Source organism: Barbus barbus, assembly GCF_936440315.1.
Source record: "Barbus barbus genome assembly, chromosome: 26".
Classification (NCBI taxonomy): Eukaryota; Metazoa; Chordata; class Actinopteri; order Cypriniformes; family Cyprinidae; genus Barbus; species Barbus barbus.
Window position 1 is genome coordinate 13,750,740 of NC_136754.1, and position 22,082 is coordinate 13,772,821.

Sequence of the window (22,082 nt, forward strand, 5' to 3'; positions counted from 1 at the left end):
AATCATTATGTTAGGATTATTTCTACATTATATTATTATAGTATTAATTAATATTAACTTTTATTTCTAGTTTTTAATTTTAGTTTGCTTTGGGAATTTTGTGCTTTTTTTCATTTCAGTTTTAGTCTTAGTAATTTTAGTACTTAAACATGTTATTTTTGTTAGTTGCCAAAGCAAAATTTCTAATTGCATTCTTCAACATTTATATTTTAATTAACAAAAACCATTTTAATAGTTTTAGTTAGCAACACTGATTCATAAGACTTGTACAACTTAACATTGTGGCTTACTAAAGGCAGGTCACGGTGTAGCTCAGACATGACACATCTATTACACAACTGTACACTGTGAGAGATTATGTGACTAACCCACACAATAAACATTAAGGCTAAAGGTCATGAACTTTGAGCATCCTGATTGTACACTGGTCACTCAAATGCTTGTGTTTACAAAAACATTTACTTTTATTTCACGGTGTAAAAAGAAATTTGGTAGGAATACAAATGAACTGTACATCTCGTCAACAACATATATGACAAGAAATTCAGCTAACAAAATGTGCAAAACAAATTAGTGTGATATAGCCTAATAATGAGAAACCATGGCAAGCAAAAAGAAAAGCAAGCAAGAAGAGTCCCAGTAGGTTTTCAGCTTAAAGTAGTTTTTTCATGAATCCTCAGGCCATCCAAGATGTTTGTTTCTTTGTCAGATCAGATTTTGAGAACTTTAGCATTACATCACTTGTTCACTATCTGCTGTGAATGAGTGCCAACATCACAATAATCCACAATTAATCCAGTCTCCAGTCCTCAATTAACATCTTGTGAAGTGAAAAGCTGTTTGTCCATCATTAGTTTTAATATTAAACGATTGCTTACAGCTAAAATACAAGCCTACAGACCTCCAAAATATTGCTTTCCCAAGTGAAAAATTAATTTTGTCCAAATAAAGAGAGAAATATGCACAGATGAAGCACCGCGTACAAGCAAAAACTGACAGTAGACAACTTTTTCACTGGAGGAAGCAATGGAAGCATTGTTATGGATTATTTTGGCTGGAAGCAATGGTATAAAGTTAAATGTTTTGTTTTCTTTTCAAATACGATAGCTTTATGTTTCTCAAGATGTTAATTTAAGACTGGAGACATGCGCATTACTTGTGGACAATTGTGATGCTTATCAGCTGTTTGGACTCTCATTCTGACGGCACCCATTCACTGCAGAGGATCCATTGGTGAGCAAGTGATGTTATGCTTCACAATTTCTCCAAATCTGTTCTGATGAAAACTTATCTAACAAAATCAGCAATTTTTCATTTTTTGGGTGAACTATTCTTTTAAACATTTAACAGGATTAAAGCATATATAGATAGAAAGCAGTTTGGCTTAGAAAATATTGCTAAAAGAGGTGGAAACCTTGGCAAGGTTGATGCCATTATTCTACATGATTTCAGGAATTGTCCTGTTCTAAATGTATGCGTTCTGAATGAATTGTGGAATTAGTAGCTTTTTCAGCATTTTGTTGTTTTTGTACCACAAACATCCAACAGGTTTATTGGCTTTGTGTGAATAATCAGTCTTATAAAGTCAGATGTTCCAAAACGTATTATTGTGATACATCAAACATGTTTTAAAAGTCATTTGTATACTAAACATCCTTATTATTTTACTGACGGCAATATTTTGTATTATTACATTTCTAATTCACTTGGTCAGTGAATTGCATGACAATAAACACAAATGATAAGTTTGATTAAAGACACAAAGCACCGTAAGTACTACACTTTGTGATTTAATATTTGTAATAAAAGTTTTCAAAAAAAAAAACAATTGTCTTCCATTATGAGGATGTAATTGTTACAGCGTAAACCTCCTAGGAGGAGGTTCGAAAACATTCAGAATACTGAATACTTCTCACAGAAACATGCGATGAAAAGGAAAAGGCTTAGTAAACCAGACACACGAAGGTGTTTAGTGCTGGACCACTACCTTTACCTGGATTCTAGCTGACCTCAGAAAACTTCAGAGGAAATCAAATCAATGGCTGATCAAACATGAAAACGGTGTCACTAGTTGCACATATAAAAATAGAACATTTGCCTTTCAGAGGAGCGCAAGCTATCAAGAAGCATACAGTATCCAGTTTCAGTGTAATAAGATACTACAAGGTCACTTATAGAATCTCAGCGCTGATTAACATTATCTCTAAAGCCGTCTGAGACAAATTCTTCAGGAATCGTGAACCTGTAACAGACGCAGCAAATTTGAAATGGAGAAAAACATACTCTGCTACGAACAATCGAAAAGTTACATTATTTACAAACGTGTTGAGGATCTCCTCCTTACCTACAGACACAAACTCTACCGAACCGATGCAAGAATCATAAACCACATTTTGGCTGAAAATTTGATCAGTTTTACGAATTTTAGTGAGCTCCCATACGCGCAAGGACTTAAAATTTGGTCTAAAGGGTTTCCGAACTATTGCTGCTCTTAAAAGACGCTTTCTTAAATTAAAAAAGTGCAACAACCTGTGTACGTGCCAGAGTTACATCTGAGAGAAAGTGTTGCTAGGCCATGCTGAGCACGAGACGGACATACGGCGGTCGATATCAACTTAAACAGCAAACAAATATGCTAGCTCAACCACTGATGCAATTAGCACTCTAAACGATCTTCTAAGCTACTCAAAATGATTTTTCAGAGTTGAACGCAGAGCTAGCAGGCAGAGATTGGCTTCGCGGCTCACTGTGAGCCATAAACTCTACTGTCAAACTATGCTTCGGCTGCTAGATACTGACTCTGTGCTTCTATGAATTGGTCAACAACAATCGCACGCGAACTGTTGGTGAAACGAAATTCCCTCTTTTCCACATGACAGGAAGCAGATGGGTGTGGCATAACCGGTAAATTCGCCTCCATCCGCTTCTGCTCTGCACATAAAATTAGGGAGGTTAAAGCATTGAGAAATGAAGGCAAGACACCCTACCGAAAGCATCAAATCAAACAAGACCGTCTCATTCAAAAACTTCAAGATCACATTTCATTGAAAATTCAAACCTAATAAATAAAAAGGTACTAATGTGACAGTCCAGCTCCATTACGATCCAGACGTTGAGAGAGACTTTTCATCCCTGGAGTCTGACTGGCCTCTCCACGAGGGGATGAAAGAAACCATGTGGGTCGAGTCTTGCCACGAACAAACAAGGTAACAACTAGATTTAATAAATTAATACACATACTTAATCTTTTTTTCAGTTTTTTCTTTTTAGGAGTGAGACATTCTTTTAAATCCTCGGTTGGCTGGCTGTAGGGATTCACTCTTTCGCCCCTTTTAAGTACATGACTCTTTCGCCCCTTTTATGTACATGACTCTTTCGCCCCTTTTTGCTGGCAGGGTCAGAGAGGCCAGAGGTCAGTTTTTTGAGTCTTAGTGGACGTGCTGGATGTATGGACGCACAGAGAGGGAGCAGGAGAGGAAGGTTGTTCAGTCATTCACGCATGCTCACACATGCTCGCTCACAAAAACAGCGACTCCAAAGCAATCCCAAGCTCTTTACTCCTGCACTGAACTGCTGTGTGTGGTAGTGCTGGGCTTGCCAGTTTTTCGTTCATAGTTCACAAGTCTTTGTCCAACAAGGTACCTGCATGGATGAAAAAAATAAATAAAAAAAATCAACACAAAGCCCAGATAAACAAGCTTATCAGTAAAATGTGTCAGTAAGGTGTGAAGTGACAGACTTTATTCTTATTCAAAAGTGGGGGATAAATTCATAAAAAATGATCACAAATGCCCCAAATATCTAAAACGCATTTTTTTTTATGTATCATGCAAATATTATAGTATTTATATTATATTAAAATTTAATAATATTTACTAGGTATGATTTTTAGGTAATAAAGCAGATTCTGATAATAGCCATTTAAATAATTTAACTGAAATATTTGACATGTTTCAAAAGTTTGTGGTTGGTAATTTTTTTTTAATGTTTTTTAAAGTAGTCCCTTATGCTCAGTCCTAACTGCATTCATTTATTGTAAAATATTATAACCATATTCTACTTTATTATACTTTAAAATGCAATTTATTACTGCAATGCAAAGCTGAATTTTCAGCAGCCATTATTCTAGTATTTAGTGTCACATGAACCTTCAGAAATCCAATTTAAAGTGCTGATTTGTTACTTAAAGTTTTTTCCAGGATTCTTTGATCAATAAAAAGTTCTAAATAATGTTTTTTTGAAATAAATCTTTTATAACATTATAAATGTCTTTGCTATCAATTTTGATAAATTTATTGCATCCTTGCAGAGTAAAATAATTTATTTTTATAAAAACCTAACTGTCCCCAAATCTTTGAATGGTAGAGCAATGTGGTAGTGGCACATTATTAAATTCTCTCAAGGTACAAAAACATCTCTGAAAATCAAATCCACTAGGCATTTGTATTGGCAAGTACTGGCTTTTAAGAAAGTAGTTAATTTCAGACACTGATCAAGACTCACTTGTCATTCTTGATGTGCTCATAAAGGCGCTTGAATTGTCGGATTTGGAAAAAGAGGATAGCCATCAGCACCACTACCATCAGAAGGAAGGGGTAGATTCTCCTCTGCACCAGATTCTGCATCTCCATAGTGACCCCTATTTGGAGAGACAAGAGATGGTTAGAATGGATAACTGTTTTAAAGTATTGTAACAAGAGAAAACCTCTGCAAGAAAAACATGTCTTAAGATACATGATGGTTTTTGGCTGTTTAATTACGACTTCAGGCAGAAAGAGAGTTCTATTTTGGGTGACTGAGGTCCTTGAGAACACACCTGGCCTTCTTAAGGCTTGTAAGATATACATAATGTTCAGTAGCACATCCAGTGATGAGCTAATTTTACCACACTACTCCCACAACAACCACTGACACAGCCAGAACGCTTTCAGTGGTGCAGTAACCGAAATGAGTCCATATATGTGAACATATGCAGAACGATGGTGATCTGCTTTTTATTGAGCCACAAAGAGAGTTGGAAGTGTCCCGACACGAACAAATAGGTATTTATTGGAATCCTAATGTCACTATACAACTCCCATATGCAGTATGAAGGGCGCCCAACTGTTCAGATATCATTTGAATTTTTGCACTTAAAAAGCTCAAGTAGTCATTTACAATGCAGCTGTTACAACTGGACTTTTTCCTCTTTGATTGAAGACTACTCGAAGCCCCACATCACGAAGCCACTCGAATGAGTGCTAAAACCTCTTTTAAAAGATGAGAATCAAACAAAGTCCAATTGCAATGACAGTGTCGCTTATTCTGTGATGAAACGGAGAACATATATACATATATACACATATATATGTGTGTGTGTGTATATATATATATATATATATATATATATATATATATATATATATATATATATATATATTAGTAAGTTCTCCTATAAGGGCCTATGAAATCAGTTTTATTTTTTCATAAATTCCATTTTATTTCACAAATTGTTCTGGAGTGATTTTTTTTCACATTTTCATTTCTCTGGACTCTGTTTTAATGGTTAAATTAAATTGTATTAATCAAAAATCATGTCTAAATAATTGTAATCATGAAACTGACCCAATATAACAGCAATTTATTACAAGTTTAACAAAAATTACTTTTTTAATGTTTTATTTTTCACCAAATTCTGTGTTTTTCAGAAATACGGTGTTGTGTATTTACATTTTCTGCTAAATAAATTCTGGTAAATAATTTTTCTTGTAAATATTCCTTAAAAATAACGTTTAAATTTGAATAGTAGTAGTAATACTATCATTACATTAAGTAATATGTTTCTGTCACATTTTCTTCAAGTTAAACCAAATTCTTATTTTGATCGGTTGCTGTGAAGACCTTTAAGTTTCTGTTTGTATATGATATGACGATAGTTTTTCTCAAAAATGCGCATGAAGTGACTCTCTGAGCACTTCTGGTGATTATGTTTGTGTTCATGTACTCATATATTGAGACAGCAAAGGCTGAAAACACTGTCTGCGCTATTCATTTACACAGAGACAGGCAAAACCGGTCTTAATTTCATATTTAAATGACATTTTTGCATAATATTTTTTAGTATTCAGCTTAATATTCATAGACATTAGACAATATTGCATATTGATTTAAGTGTACTGACCGACCTACTTTTGATTTATCCATCCAAAATTTTGCAAATTTTGTGACATTCCATGTTATACAGTAAATTCAGTTTTTTGGACTGGATTAAAATTTATTTTATATTTTAGAATTAAACCAGAGCCACATTTTTCTGGCATAAAAACAGTAAGGTTTTTGATTGACTGAACAATTACAGCATCAAACTTTTGAAAACTATAACAGATAATACAAATAATACAAATACAAAATAATACAAATACAACTAAGACTAATTCAAACACCAGCATTGTTTCTACTCACCTAGAAGGGGGACGATGCCTACAGCAATCACATAAGGGATGCAGAGAGAAAGCAGCAGTACAGCAATGACGGGGGCTGCCAGCTTCCTGATGATGAAATGAAGGTCAATGTTCCTGATTCCATTGGCATACACCTGAAAAGCAGTAAATCATTGAGTTAGTGAGTGTATCCATCTATAGTCAAGCATCTATACCCTTAACAGCACCACAGAGATCATGAACGAGCTATAGTCACTGCAGCTACCAACCTGCTCAATAACGGTCTTCAACCACCACTGGGGACCCATGAGGGTGATGGCAGCAATGATTTTGGCATGCAGCACTCCTAAAGCCCAGTCCTTAACGATATAGAGAAAAATAAAGAGTCAACCCCACTGACACGGCCATACCTCTGTGCCCCACTTAGTGCCTGTAGAAATTAAGTTCTCCAAACAGGATGGATTAGATTAGTAGGGCAAAAGGAGTCTGTTGAAAAACTGCCTGCTACTGGAGTAAATCCAACCAAAATCTGTTTTCCGGTACATCAGTGACACAGCTCATTAGCTCAAACAGAGAACAGTGCAAGGCACAAAAACAAAAGCTGGGTCAGATAAATACTGACACACAGTGGACATGTCAGATGAGAATACAGTTGCTAAGTCAATGTTATTTTTAAACCGTGTGTACAAAGAACTTGCATCACTAAAGAAAAGAAAATTCTCTCATCATGTACTCACCCTCATGCCATCACAGATGTATATTTCTTCAGATTGCTGCTTATTAATAGTTAGCAAGGCAGTTGTTAAGTTCACGTATGTGGTAGGATTTAGGGATCTAAAACATGGTCATGCCAAATGAGGCATTAATACACTATATTGCCAAAAGTATTGGGTCACCCCCTTCTAATGAACATGTTTGACTACTTTAGCAATTTCTATGAGTACAAATCTTAATATTAAAGCATATAATGATATTCTAGGGAATTGTGTGCTTCTAATTTTATAGCAACAGTTTGGACAGGACCCTTTTCTATTCTAACATGACAGTGCCTCTGTGTATAAGACAAGGTTCAAAAAGAAATGATTGATTCAGTCAGTGTGGAAGAACTTGACTGGTCTGCAGAAAGCCAAGTCCTGATCCCAGCTGAACACAAGTCATTGGTGTTTGGGGATGAGGTTTTGGCTCAAGGTCTGCATTTAAAGTCACACCAGAGGAGTTCAGCTGGGATCAGGACTTGGCTTTCTGCAGACCAGTCAAGTTCTTCCACACTGACTGAATCAATCATTTCTTTTTGAACCTTGTCTTATACACAGAGGCACTGTCATGTTAGAATAGAAAAGGGTCCTGTCCAAACTGTTGCTATAAAATTAGAAGCACACAATTCCCTAGAATATCATTATATGCTTTAATATTAAGATTTGTACTCATAGAAATTACTAAAGTAGTCAAACATGTTCATTAGAAGGGGGTGACCCAATACTTTTGGCAACGTAGTGTATGTGATTTATAATGACTAATAAACAGCCAATATGCTAGTAATATGCATGCTAATAAACAACTAGTTAATAGCTAGAATAGGTCCTTAAAATAAAGTGTTACCATAAAAGTTTTTGTTATATGTGTGTATGTGTATGTGTGTGTGTGTGTACTGTGTCTATTTGTTATGTATATGTAAAGACACACACATACAGCATATATTTTGAAAATATTTACATGCATATATTTATATTATATATAAATATATTTAACAAACATAACATTTTTCTTAAATATATACATGCATGTGTGTGTATTTATATATACATAATAAATATACACAGTACACTAGGGGTGTGACGAGACTTATCCCATGAGACGAGACACGAGACTGGGTTCACGAGAACGACACTTTTAGATTTTATTTTTTTAAATCCTCAATAATTAAATATATTGGGGAAAATAGTCTTTTATTCAACTGAAAAACACAAAATGCAGATGTAGGTGCATTTTGAAATCAACTTGTACTTTATGATTTTAAACTTCTATTTTAATTAATTATATGCAGTAATAAACAACGTAAACTAGAGCTGCACGATTCTGGATAAATTGAGAATCACAATTTTTTTAAATAAACTGCAGATCACGATCAAGATCACTTGATAGCCCCAGTCCTCATTTACTTTCATTACATGGAAAAAAGAATCTTCTTTATAATTAGCATTATTTTGTGTACCACGGAAGAAAGCCATATGGGTCTAGAACAACATAAAGGTGAGTAAATCATACATCTGTTCTATTCTGGGTGAACTGTGCCTTTAAGAGCAGGACTCCTATTGGTGCTTTACCTGCCAGGGGTAGAACAGCGGCGTCTGATCCAGTGGGACTCTGAGAGGAGCTACAATCACCAGCTCAAACAGCAGTCCCAAGAGCAGAGGGATCACTCCAGCCAACAGCACAGCCACAATCAGTGTCTTCAAAATCTGAGTTCACACAAATCAGTGACACAGCTCATTATGGAATCATATGTCTTTGGTTCCTTTGTATGTAATCAATAGTTTTTAAGTCATGCATGTTGCAGTAAAATAACCCCCAAATCCTAATTTATTTCTCTTTTTCCATTCCTTTTAAGCCACAATGAAACCACTGCATTCAGTACCATGAGGGTCCACTCCTGGACCTTGAGCAGGATGACTCTCCGCCCCTGAGGCATCCAGGCCAGCAGCACTGTGATGGCTCTGATGGAGAGCCAGCACACATACAGCCCACACGCTGCAGTGTACAGCTCATGGATCTTAGCACTGCCTGTCCAGAAGGACATCAGCCAGCGTCCAGTGAACACTGTGACAAACACAGACAGAGAATTCAGAGCACTTCTGAAAATCTGAGAGATAAGCATTTCTATACTCTCTCTCTCTTTGAAAGCAGAAATATCAGTATGGAAATAAAGGTTAAGGAAAATATTATTTAACAGCATTTTAATATTTTTAAACATTAAATTAATAGTCTATTATGCTCATCAAGGCTGCACTTTCTTTTAACAAAAATAAACAGTAATATGAATTACTATTTCATGGAGCACAAAAGGTGAAATTTCAGTTACACTTTATTTTACAGTGTCCTTGTTACATACTACATGTATTTACTATAGTAATACTAGAAAATTATGGATAATTACATGCAACTAGCCACAAAACATAATCCTAACCCTACAGCAAGTATATGTTGTTAATTCTTATTACTCAGTACTTAAATGTAATTATACTGTAACAAAGACCCTTTAAAATAAAGTGTAACCTAAATTTCCAAGACTGTGTGGGTCACTGTTTTACATGCAATTACAAGGAACAGGGATTGAATATTCAAACTTCAAAAACAGCTTTAAAACACCATTAAAATGGTCCATAAGACTTGTGCTTTAAGTCTTGCAAAGTTGCATGATAGCTTTGATTAACACAAGCTTTGAAATGTAATTAACTGATCACTTAAACTGCTTTTGAATCCTTTTTGAATATTGAAAGCTCATCATTGTAATTAAATGAAAAAAAGCAACCAGCACAATTCTTTGAATCTTCATTTCATTTATGTTCTAAAAAGCAATTTGAGGGTGAGCAAATGATAAGATCCCAATTTGTTGGTCTCTCACCTGGTAATGTGAGACACACCAAACTGGCCAAAAGCAGCGTCACACACATGAACAGTATCAGCAACACAATCTACAAAGGAGGCCAAAAGAGAAAAATAAACATTAAAGACCATCAATCTGAAAATCAGATTCACAAACTCAAGACATTTACTGAAATATAAAAGTCAATCGGACAGCGTTGGAGTACCCTTAGAGGGAATTTCATGGGCCGGTGATAGGGCTGAAAGCCCACTGGGCCCCCCTGCTGCAGTATGGCCTGGTGGGCAGCGTGCAGTCCTTCGCCCACCACAGGAATGGCATTGTTTCGGGCCTGCTGGTTGTTGTTGTTGTTGGCTTGCTGGTTGGCATTGTTCTCATTGTCTTCCTGGTCTCCCAGCAAGTAAGAGTGCAAGTCTCTGAAAGGTGTGGCACAACGTAGCGTTGATTGAGATTATCATTACAGCTTCAAGATTCAAGAAATTCAAGAAAGATTAAAAAAAGTTTAACTAAACCCTGTTATTAAAATCAAGGTGTAGTCATAATGTAAATTAGAGATTTATTTCACAATGTGGACAGCTTTACTGATTTTAACAGGACCATTTGTGAAAGTGCAGAACTCTGCACACGTGAACTCAAGCTGAACTGCACAGCTCAAACAGTTGCATAAACTGAAGTGACAGCATTCATTGATTATAATGGAGTGAGAGCATACAAATACCACATAAAATCAATTTCAACCTAAGATCCATTTAAACAAAATGGTCCCACTTTATATTAGGTGGCCTTAAGTACTATGTACTTACATTTAAATTAATCATTTGGTACAATGCACTTATTGTGTACAAACATGTTTTATTTTTATTATGTGTAATTACATCTGTAATTAATTTCTGTAATTACCTTTATAATTACACTGTTGACCCATCCCTTACACCTTAACCCACCCTTAAACCTACCCATACCACCAAACCTGCCCCTAATCTTACCCATATCCCACCTCAATAGCAGAAATAGTGTTTTGCAATACAGTATGACCACAATAAGTACATTGTACTTATTTTTTGATGTAAGTACATAGTAGTTAAGGCCACCTAATATAAAGTGTGACCAACAAAATAAATAATTGCAATTATAACATCAACGGAAATATTCTACAATTATGATTCGTCATGATCGTGCTACCCTAACACAAAGTACAATTCCGATGACAGATTTTATTTAGGACAACACAGAGAAAACCAGGAAAAGTCATTTCAGTCCATGAGGTTAACGGACGTAATGAGCAGTAGGGCAAATGTGAGTGAGACTCACAGCAAGTAGCCAGCGGTCACGGTCCACGCTCGCACCAGACCTTTGAGCCACTGCCGTGTATGTCCCTGTTCCAAAAGAGCAGGAAGAACAACCTGCAACAATAGCAACTCCAGAGACAGCTCACTCACTGGAGCGTCACTGAAAGAGAGGGAGAGGAAGTCATTACATTTGTGTATAAACGACTGGTATCACTCTTCTCACTTAGCAATAGAGCATGACATCAATTTGTAGGTCACCCATAATGTTAAACCTCCACGGGTTCCCTATGGAACATCTAATTGGTTTTTAGAATAAAATAGCCTGGGAGTCATCTTACCAGATCTGTAGCATTTTTCCAGGCGTTACACCACCCTTTTGCTCCTCTTTAAATAACAATTTCACACCATGACTCCCAGACAAGCTCATTTTATTTCATCCTTTCAACTCTTGAATACTATTAGAAACATTTTAAATAGAGCCAACACTACTGCCCCTTCAGTGTGTGCATGAGCTTGCTGTTGTGTAATTTATTTTAAGTACCGTTGTAGTTGTTTTGTAGCAACTTGTCAACAATATGCTTTTCAAGCATAACGATTTCAAAATAACCATGTCATCTATGTTTTAGAACCAAATGTGGAAGTTTCTTCAAATAATGCTTAACCACAGACTTTTACGGCCTGTTCATAATAACTAATAGCGCCACATCAATGAAGAATTAACGAATATTCTATTTACTTTAAGCACACACTGATGTTGGACGCCAATGGCTTTCATCGTTTGGACAAAATAGCTGCAACCTTCATATGGGTTTGGAAGTTCAAACACTGGTTTCTCAGTCATTCAAACAATATTTAAACCCCCCAACATGTGAAATATGGCCTCTTTCCGCAGAAGTTAAGAGTCAGTGCCCTAACAAACACTAGAGCCGTTCAAAGTACTCTCCTAGTGACGATTGTAAAGCTCAACACTGCTGAGAGGACAGCAGAGTTACAGAAGGAAAAATACCCTACACAAACACAGAGTGAGGAGGACTTTCTATGGCATTATTGTTGTGGACATTATATTAACAGCTCTCTGCAAGATCAGACTGTAGTAATACTCTGCTGGGAATGATGACATAAGGTGTAACACACCTGCCAAATGATGCAACAGGCCCACCTGACAATACAGAGAGTCCTGACACTCATTAGGTAACAAAGCAAAGGTCTGCCATGACAGCAGTACTTAGCACTTCACATTTATGGCCCTTTTAACCATGAAGTCACACAGAGAAAGAACTTTGTTTCCTGTGGTTGTAATATCAGACTGGATTTACAAGCAAAAGCACCTTGTCCTCAAGCTCTAAATCTTTACACAAAGTTTAGGCAGTTATCACAAGGAATATTAAGCTTTAAGACTTTATGATAATGAGATGGGAATACATTTTATTTACCTGTAAAGCATCACATTGTATGGAAGAAATGAAGGGAAGATGTGTTTGATTATCCGGATAGGAAGCCACAACATGAGAAGAACGATTGAGCCAAACACAACCTGAAAAGAGAGAAAAACCTTTTGATTTAAGAACATGGAAAACAGAAAAGTACGGAACACTTAAGGGAGGACCTGGTGATGGGAAAAAATAAGAGATGGAAGAAAAAACAAAAATCAATGCTTTTGCACTCTCTCACAAAAGTATCGCTTTCTGCTGAGAAACTCTCCATTTGCTCACAAAAGATTTGCATTCTCTCACAAAAGCACCTTAAGAGAAACCTGAACATTGAAACAGTTTTCTTCCCACCTTGTATTACTTTCATCACAAAAGTTTTGCAAATGTTTCCCGGAGGAAAACTATACTTTTGCAAGAGAATGCAAAACAACTGAATAATTCTTCCATTTTTTTTTTTTTACCATCACCATGATATTTAAGGGGATCTGTTGAATAGGGTCTCAAAAATAGTTGAACATTTACTCACCACTGATAATATGAATCGTCTCAAGTGTCTATATATTGGTAGATGTATCATTTCCTGCACTGGGTTGAAATCTGGATCATTCAGATTTCTGAGAAACCACAAGACTCCAGGCCTCAGAACCTAAGAAATACAAGGACAGCGCTTATATCCCTCAACATCTGAAAAATCTTCTGCATGATTAAACTGATATAGAAATGCCCACCTCTCTGAGTAGAAGAATGAAAGAGGCAAAATAGAAGACATAGACCATCCCCACCAGCCAGTGAAGGAACATGGTGGTCCCTGGAGCTGACTCAAAACTCAACTCCCTGTCTTTCAAAGAAGCATCAAACATTTCCTATAAAACAAAGATAAACAAATGTTAACCTCTTCTAATACACAAATAACAAATACTAAGTTTAAGGTTCCTGAACTAAGGCTTTAAAAGGTGCACTCATTAATTTTTTCCTCATTAAAAAAAACTGAAAAAAAACGAAGTAGAGCAGCTGTCATTGAGATGAATGGAAATGCTATCCAATAACTTTCTCCAATTATTAGACATTTTCAGGTCAACATGAACAGAAATGCATACCTTAAATTAGTTTGATAAAATGAAACTAAATACCAGAGAGCAGATATCAAGCCACCAGCCGCAGATGAGGGGGAACACGCCAATCTCTACAACTACTAGAAGAGACACCTGGAAGAAACAAAACATGAGCCTCAATAAAAGAAGTACATGACTGATACTAAATGAATAGCAAATATAAAACATACATAGCAGCATAAATAAGTGTATTAGGCCCAGACCTGTAACCTAAGCTTAGATAACGTAACCTAATTATACAGCATTAATGTGACTGAGAACATAGAATTACAGTAAATCCCCAAGATCTTTGGCAAAACCAGTTGTTGCAACCAATGTTATTAAGTCACTGTTTTCGCCCTTTCTAATTACTCGACAAGTTTAGCAAACATGGCTTTACACTGCATATAAAATGCTGATGTAACTGACCTTTACGACAATGTAGCAAACTCCTAACAAGCGGCGTGATCTTTGAAATCTCACCAGTGCTGCTAATCCCTGAGATCGGAATTAAGGAAAGGAACATCAGGGGCCGTATTACAGAAACTTCCCCCATTTTAAGATAACATATATGAGTTAACATAGGAGCAGGAGTATTTCTGTAATACTGCCTTAGATGACAACATAAACTGAAAATGGATGACTTGGAGGTAGATGTGTGCCAATTTCACAAAAAAAAAAAAAGATGATAATCATATATCGTGTGTAATTTCCTGGAGGACTTTGTAAACGAGAGAAAGTAGTTACTAAGATTGTGATTATTTCAGGTGTTATTGAATGTTTAAGGATACATGACACACGATGAGTGTGATGGCTAAAAGGACATATCCAACTATAGTAGTGATGAGTCCCTCAAAGTGTGAGGCACGAACCTGAAAACAGATGAGAGACAGTTGTCAATGTAGAAACTGTATTTATATAATTTTTTTTTAATCAAACCTGGATAAAAAGGTCTAAAACTAATTTGATACTTACATATTCTTCAAAACCAAGTCCAACCACTGAGAAGTGCCCAATATGGTAGGGACAGAAAGCTGACAAGGGATGATTTTAAGAGTTGAAGTTTGTAATTGAAAAACATAGTGAATAGCTATGTTTCCATCCACTTATTTATATGCGCATTTTGGGAAAATCACATTAAAAAAACAAAAACAAACAAAAAAAAAACTGGATGGAAAAACGCCAAGATGTGCATAAATTCTAAAAACACATACAAAAACTCAACTAAGTAGGATAAATTTCTTATACGGTAAGAAAACATGCGCATAAACTATGATGGAAACAAACGTTTACCGAATGAATTCCTTAAAGCGCAACAAAAAAGACATGGGACTTTGCGATGGGACAGCATAACTGGACCAACCAATGGACGATCTCTTTGCGCAGCATCTGAAATGCTAGTTTTGTCATTCTAAAATGCTTGAGCAAAGTCTAGAGATCCATTATAATTAACTCCCAGAACTTGTGTTCCCAAACAGCAAGCTCCGAAAATAAAATAACATGACTGTTTCGTCTGCGCGCTTTGAAGCTCGTAATTTATTGTATACAAATATTATTATATAGGCCTACAATGCCTTCTCTCACTGCAGGAAGTTGACGATTTTGTTCTCTTCAACTCACTAGATTGAAACGATGCTTTATTCGCAAATATTTTATGTGATATTCCAATTCTGCACATAAGTTTAATTAGAAACTTTAGATGGAAACATAGCTAATTTTGGGTTACTGAATATTAATGCATTCATGCAATAATTTGTTTTAAATAAATCTACAGCGATGCTTACCAAACACCAGGATGAAGAGTGTGTTGAGTGAGACCACCCAGAACACATGTTCCTAAAGCATAAAAAAGTATTAATTTTTAGTTCTTTTGAATGGGATGTGTGTGAAGAATGTGTGTGACTTACCAGAAAAACCAGGGACCCATCAAGCCCAAGCATCTGAAGAAAGAGGGAAAAACAGGTTTAATGTTTCTCTGAAAGATTTTGGTATGATGTTCGATACAATGACACAGCACATAGTCTCACCCTTTCCCAAGTGAGCTCTTCAGCTGCACGATCCCATTCCAGAGCATTCCAGTTCATATCATCTGCACAGAACAAAAATAATGTTGTAGTCCAACAGCTTTTTGCACCAGTTTGCATTTGAAAAACTCTCATTTTTTAAATTAAAGCCGTCATACCCTGTGCTCCATTGTTGGCATCCGCCACATCTTCGGCTCCTCCATCCTCCTCATCTTCATTATCCAGCTCCATTTCTTCTGCGGGGTCAGCGGGGAGGTCAGGAGCTTCAGCCGCTGCAGCGTTTTCTGCTGGAGGTTCAGCCGGTGCGGGCATGGGCTGGTTTTCAGCACCTCCATTACCCTGGCCAGCAGCCTAATGGATAGCATATTAATAATGAAGAAAATTGGAATCAACTATGGTGGAGTCTGTACATAAGAGGGTTTGTGAGGAAGTAGTAAACTGCATCTGGTTCAGGGGATAATGAGGGATTTCAAAATGACAGAAGGTCAGGCAGGCTACTGTGTTGTGCTCAAATCAAAATGATAATTACAGTAAGCAGGAAGCAAAGTAAACAAAGAGGGTCATGGCGCAACCTGTTTAATTGGTCTCTGAAGAATGTCAAGCTTTCAGAAAGTTTCGCTGACTTAAGCTGCATTAGGAATGTCATTTTTGCTGTACAGAAGTTGCTGGTGTGGAAAATTGTGGAAAAATAAAAATGAAAATAGAACGTTTATTGGGAATAAACAGAAGTTTTTGTGCTGAAAATATGCTTTTTTTTTTGGCTAAACATATATTTAAAAAATAAAAAAATTTAGATAAACTTTTTTATTTGCAAATACAATAGTGTCAAAAAAGGTAATATGGAATTTGGAATAGAAATGCTTAAAGTCTACATGCATCACAGTTTCCATATGCATCATAGATTCCACAAAACACTGATAATACACAATATTTCCTGAGCACCAAATCAGCATATTAGAATGAATTCTGAAGGATCATGTGACACTACAGACTGGAATAATGGTTGTTGAAAGTTCAGCTTTACCATCACAGACATGAATTACATTTTAAAATATATTCAAAAAGAAAATTGTAAAAATATTTCACAATATTACTGTTTTACTATATTTTTGATCAGAGAAATGCAGCCTTGGTGAAGAGTCTTCTTTCAAAAACATTTTTAAAAGTTCCTACCGACCCCAAACATGTACTTGCCAATGTAATGACTAAATTAAAAAGAAAGGGTGTTGTAATATTAATCTAATCATTTAATTTTAGTTATACAATTTTATTAGTGAATCACTATTGTTTATTCTAAATCCATTCAATTTGAGCATGATATGCATTCAATCAGATGAAAAGTGATGTCATGTCACATAAATATTATACCTCATTAGCTGGTCCTGCTGCATTAGCAGGTTGCTGCTGATTCTGCTCCAACCATAATGGGGCTCCACCATGAACAATCTGCTCCCGCAGCCACACCAGACTGATGAAGGCACAAAGGGTGCAGGTCACCACAAAGCAGCCCTGCAGGCAGTCAGCCAGCAAGTTCTCCCTGCAGAGGATGAACATTCACTGGTTATCACTTCTGAAATATCCATCCATTACTATTCAACACACAATCATGTCCACGGCTAAACTCGAGACCGCAGCGAGGATTGAAAAAACCCATCATGCTCAGAGTTCATAATGAGCCGATCTGCAATGTAAATTAATATTTTAAGGAGAAAACTTGAGAGCTTTCCTGTCTGGTACGTACGTGGAGAGCATGTCTAATGGCAGAGTCAGAAGAGAGCTTACAGATCCAGTAAACAGACACTTATAGATGCGACCTACAGGAAAAGGAGAACAATTTATGAGTAACATAGCATAAAATGCACAACATGGGGATAAAAAAACCCACAGCATACCAGACTGTGACCTCTGGGCATCACTTACATGCTGTTAGAGGTACAACCCCCAGCCAAGCGAATGCAACAAGTGTGTAATGAAACCAGTATCGGATAGCCGTGCCTATACTGGTGACCAGTCCTGCAAAAATGTCCTGCACTGGGAGCCGTGAAGGCATGTCTGGAGAGTAAACTGAAAGAAAAAGAGATTAGGATTTTAATGCATTTTATTTTACAATTGTAGATAAACATTTTGTGCTCTTCCCAATTGGAAGTGTATCATTCAGTACTGAAAATTTGAAATTTAGATTAGAAATTTAATTTAGTTCAAATTTAAGATGCTCATAATCCTTTGCAAACCATTTAAACAAATTAATAAGATTAGTGTGGTTTTTTTTCAAAGATTTTCAATAAATATCTTACTCTTCAATAAAGATCATGACTCTGAAAAGCATTCAAAAGCATAACTCTACAAACAGAATTATGGAAGAGGCGTCTCTAAAGCATCTCTTCCAAACTTGAGAATCAAAACAATAATTATTGTCCACATAAACACAGATGGCAATATTTAAGAGCAAACTAAATATTAACAAGGATGCAGTGCTTGTATCTAATCACATGTATCTAATTGTCTAAATGCATCACTTAAGAATATTAGGGATTTTAATTTTTTTTAAACATTGTGATCTTAAAATAATTATTTAAAAATATAATAGTTTTTTTACTATTATTTTAAGATTACTATAGCAAAATAAAAAATATTACAAAAAAATAAGAAATATTACTACTGTAGCATTCCAATGTAAAATATTACAGCAGTAAATTACAATATTAATATTTGTGGCTGTCATAATTCCTTCATTCTCATTAAACTACCAAGTTTTTATTTTGGTAGAAAACCACAGGGAGCCCTTTAATATTCTCTTTTGTTGACAACAGCTGGTATATAAGTGCTTCTAATAAGTTTGAGAAGATGGTTGGTGCGTGTTCCATACCCAAATGTATGTTATAATGACTCAAAGCACATGCAGAGGGGATTTCGTCTGGAGTAGCATTAACTGAGAAGTGAGCACCGAGCCGTTTTGACACACTGAAAACACAGGATCATGAGCTGCTCGTGTGTACAAGAGCACAGTGCCGCACTTCACTCCAAAAAACGTGTCGCATATAGTTATTTAATTAAATCACAGGCTTCATGATTTAATAATCTCACTAAGCCATTTTACGATTTTGGTGCCATTTTATTTAAACGTGTCATTCTATGATAAGTAATACATTAAGTTCCCACAGAAAACTGGAAGTAATGCTTTCCAAAGGGCTTGTGTTTACATTCCTCCCAAAGCTTTTGAAAAGCAAAAGCCAAAACTAAAAACACTTTCATTGTAGTAAAGCCAAGCAACAACTTACTCTGGGTGTAAAAACCTTTTTCCACTTCAGCAAAGAGCAGCTACGTCACACAACATGAGTGCAGTACTTTTACGTCACATGATCAACCCATAGAACCCTATCGCTCTGAAGCACACAATCGCTGCTATTGAACAGGCCATTCGAGGCTGTTGTGACTCTATAGAGCCGTTCGTGGCTTTACCTCCCCTGAAGAATGTAATGAGAGTGGGTTACTTACTTGGCGTGAAAGCAAATCTGTGCTTGCATAATTCGCAGTACTCTTTTCTGCTGTGTTTAAGCCACTGCACCAAGCTGTGAAAACATAAGAGGGGGCAGGAAGCGGGTGTGAGGATGATGATCTGACTTGTGTGAAAAAGCACAGAAAATCCTGTTTCGTTTCCCATTTCCAGAAGGGAAGAAAATCAACAGCTGGAACTATTACACTGAGGAGGACCACTGAGCTCATAAGTTACAGCTAGTCGGTTAGTCAAATGATGCTTTCCATTCAGTAACCGAAAAGAACAAAAAAAAAACCTGAACAAAGCCTTACAAAAATAACTGGACCAAAGGAACAGTTAACCTAGATCTACTGACAGACATTAAGTTCTAGAAAATGACAAATTAGCCAATTTAGGGTATTACAGAAATGTGCAATACAACTAAAACACTATTTTCTTTTTTTATTTACTATCTTCTTTTGCCAAAGCAATACACACTACCAATTAAAAAAAGTTGTGGTCAGTTACCTTTGTTTAAATAAATTTATATTTTTATTCAGCAAAGATGCATTCAACTGTCTGGTTGAAAACTAATAGTAAAGACACATAATATAACTTTTTCAAATAAATGTTATTCTTATTAACCTTCTTTTCATCAAAGCACCCTGAAAAAAACCGCATCCACAACCGTTTTCAACATTGATATCATGCATCATGCAACTCTAAAGACTGGAATAAAAGAAATTTCTGAAAATTCAAATCTTAGGACTACATTACAACTTTAAGCATTTTAAAATATTAAACAGTTTATTTAAAGAATAATAATATTTCACAGTATAACAAAGTTTTCACTTTGTTTCCGATCAAATAAATGCAGCCTTGGTGATCATAAAAGACTTCTTTCAAAAACTTTTTAGGAATATTATCGACCCCAAACTTTTGAACAGTATTGCATCAACCAGACTTCCACTAAATCATCTTAACTATGCTTAACGCCTGCACTTGTTAACTTGTGAGCTTACTAATGAACAGCAAGGCCTTTGTCAGATCAGATCATATTCTTGTTTGTCAGAGCTTAGAACTTCTTCTTACATTGCAAGTGGTTTTCCATTTCACGCTGTCCCATGTTTTGCCATTACTGACTCATCTTGAGTAGGACACCTAGAATTATTACTGCAGGACACCAGGCTCGGTGTAGTTACCTGCTTAAATTACATCCTCTGAATTTTATAGCAGGCACAATAAACTAATAATAAAGTGCCTTTAGACATGAGCCAGCTGTCATCATTGAATGTTACTTCTAATGTCCCATTTCAAAGTCTAAAAACAATGCACTTGAGAAATCTGACATGTACATAAACATTGTATGACCAAAAAAAAAAAATCTTACAAAACAGTACAAAAACTTTATCTTACAGGGAATTTGTCGCTGAACAAATGAACAAAGCTCTTACCATTCTTGGTGGATGAACTTAATACTTCCAGTACACACGCAGGGATGGTAGAGGGGTTTATCCTGAGTTCCCTCAGATCGACACACCCTACATATATCAGCTGCCAGAAAAGATGGGCAAAATAAACATTTATAACCGATATGTGCAAAACACATTAAATTACATGAGAATAAACTGGATATGAGTGTTGCAACAGGCATACTGTACCTGCCAAAAAATTTAAGAATATGAGTTATGAAATTATATTATTATATTATAACTATTATATTAAATTACGTTTTATGTTTTTCAATTTATACTGATGAAAAATAAAAGGGTAAATACATGCAAGATTATTGCTTGCTATCGTTCGTGGCAGTCAATTTCCTGGTCATCTTTGCCCTCTTGCTATAACAACAGTATAAACCTTAACTAGATAATGATGAATAACATGAGAGACAACTACCATTCCAGCACACATCAATCGGATCTCATTTCAGGCAGTGTTTGAAATATGGCATACGTGATATGACTGATATACTACGTTTCATTTATTTAATCACATGTCAGGTGCGTTTACACCTGGCCAAAATACACAACTAAACCATTCTACGTGAGTTACACGTTATGATAATGGATAAAACTACTTTAACATGACTAAGTTAATGTGCTTTTAACAATTTCCATAACGTCCTTTAAAGTCAAAATCAAGTTCAAATTCATATTATTTGGACGTGTTTGGAGGATGACAGCTGTACTGAAGACCAAGCTGGCAGGGAAACCTTTAGCTAGTTAGCTTGCAAAGGCCACATCAGCAACAGATGCATATTTAGTTGCGCGCTCCGGCTAAATTATCATATAATGCTGAACATACTTTTGTCAAAGCGCATATAAAAAGCAACAACATGAAAACAGACAGCAGCCGCAATGCCTCCGTGTCTAGACAGCTTACCTTCTTCGGCAGTGTCCATCTTGTACGGTGACGCACTGTCCTCTTTACAGTCAACACATAACACACACCGCGCAACAAAACACAATATCAGCTCACAACTACGCTAAAATATATCATGAGGAAAATCGATCCAAGCATGAAGGCCGCATAACCCCAGACCCGACCCCTTTTCCGTGTAGTGCTCACAGATAGCGCTGATCAAGCTTGTTGTTGTTAGTCGACTATATTCCTGCTCGGCTGATCATGTTTGTGGCCTCTGGATCCGAGTGTGCTGCTACGGTTTCGATTTACGGCAGGACAGCGCGCATGCGCAGAGGACGCGACACTTTCTGGCGTTTTCCGGCGGTGACTGCGCTGGATTGTAGTTG

The 22,082-nt window shown here is 36.2% G+C and overlaps 1 protein-coding gene across 1 annotated transcript; it reads right to left on the reverse strand.

Annotated features, from left to right (window-relative positions):
* Window positions 1-448: 448 nt before the first annotated feature.
* On the reverse strand, window positions 449-22,018 carry LOC306846681 (E3 ubiquitin-protein ligase MARCHF6). Its single transcript, XM_079380228.1, has 26 exons — window positions 21,715-22,018; window positions 20,784-20,883; window positions 19,350-19,423; window positions 17,775-17,918; window positions 17,596-17,668; window positions 17,223-17,391; window positions 16,013-16,205; window positions 15,858-15,919; window positions 15,738-15,770; window positions 15,615-15,666; window positions 14,806-14,864; window positions 14,622-14,702; window positions 14,260-14,328; window positions 13,870-13,944; window positions 13,468-13,602; window positions 13,266-13,385; window positions 12,743-12,843; window positions 11,332-11,469; window positions 10,229-10,436; window positions 10,042-10,111; window positions 9,055-9,236; window positions 8,744-8,878; window positions 6,689-6,778; window positions 6,442-6,574; window positions 4,504-4,639; window positions 449-3,642 (listed from the first exon to the last, which is right to left on the reverse strand). The coding sequence occupies exons 1-26, from the start codon at window positions 21,731-21,733 to the stop codon at window positions 3,555-3,557; spliced, it is 2,739 nt and encodes a 912-aa protein (XP_079236354.1). The 5' UTR covers window positions 21,734-22,018; the 3' UTR covers window positions 449-3,554.
* Window positions 22,019-22,082: the final 64 nt, after the last annotated feature.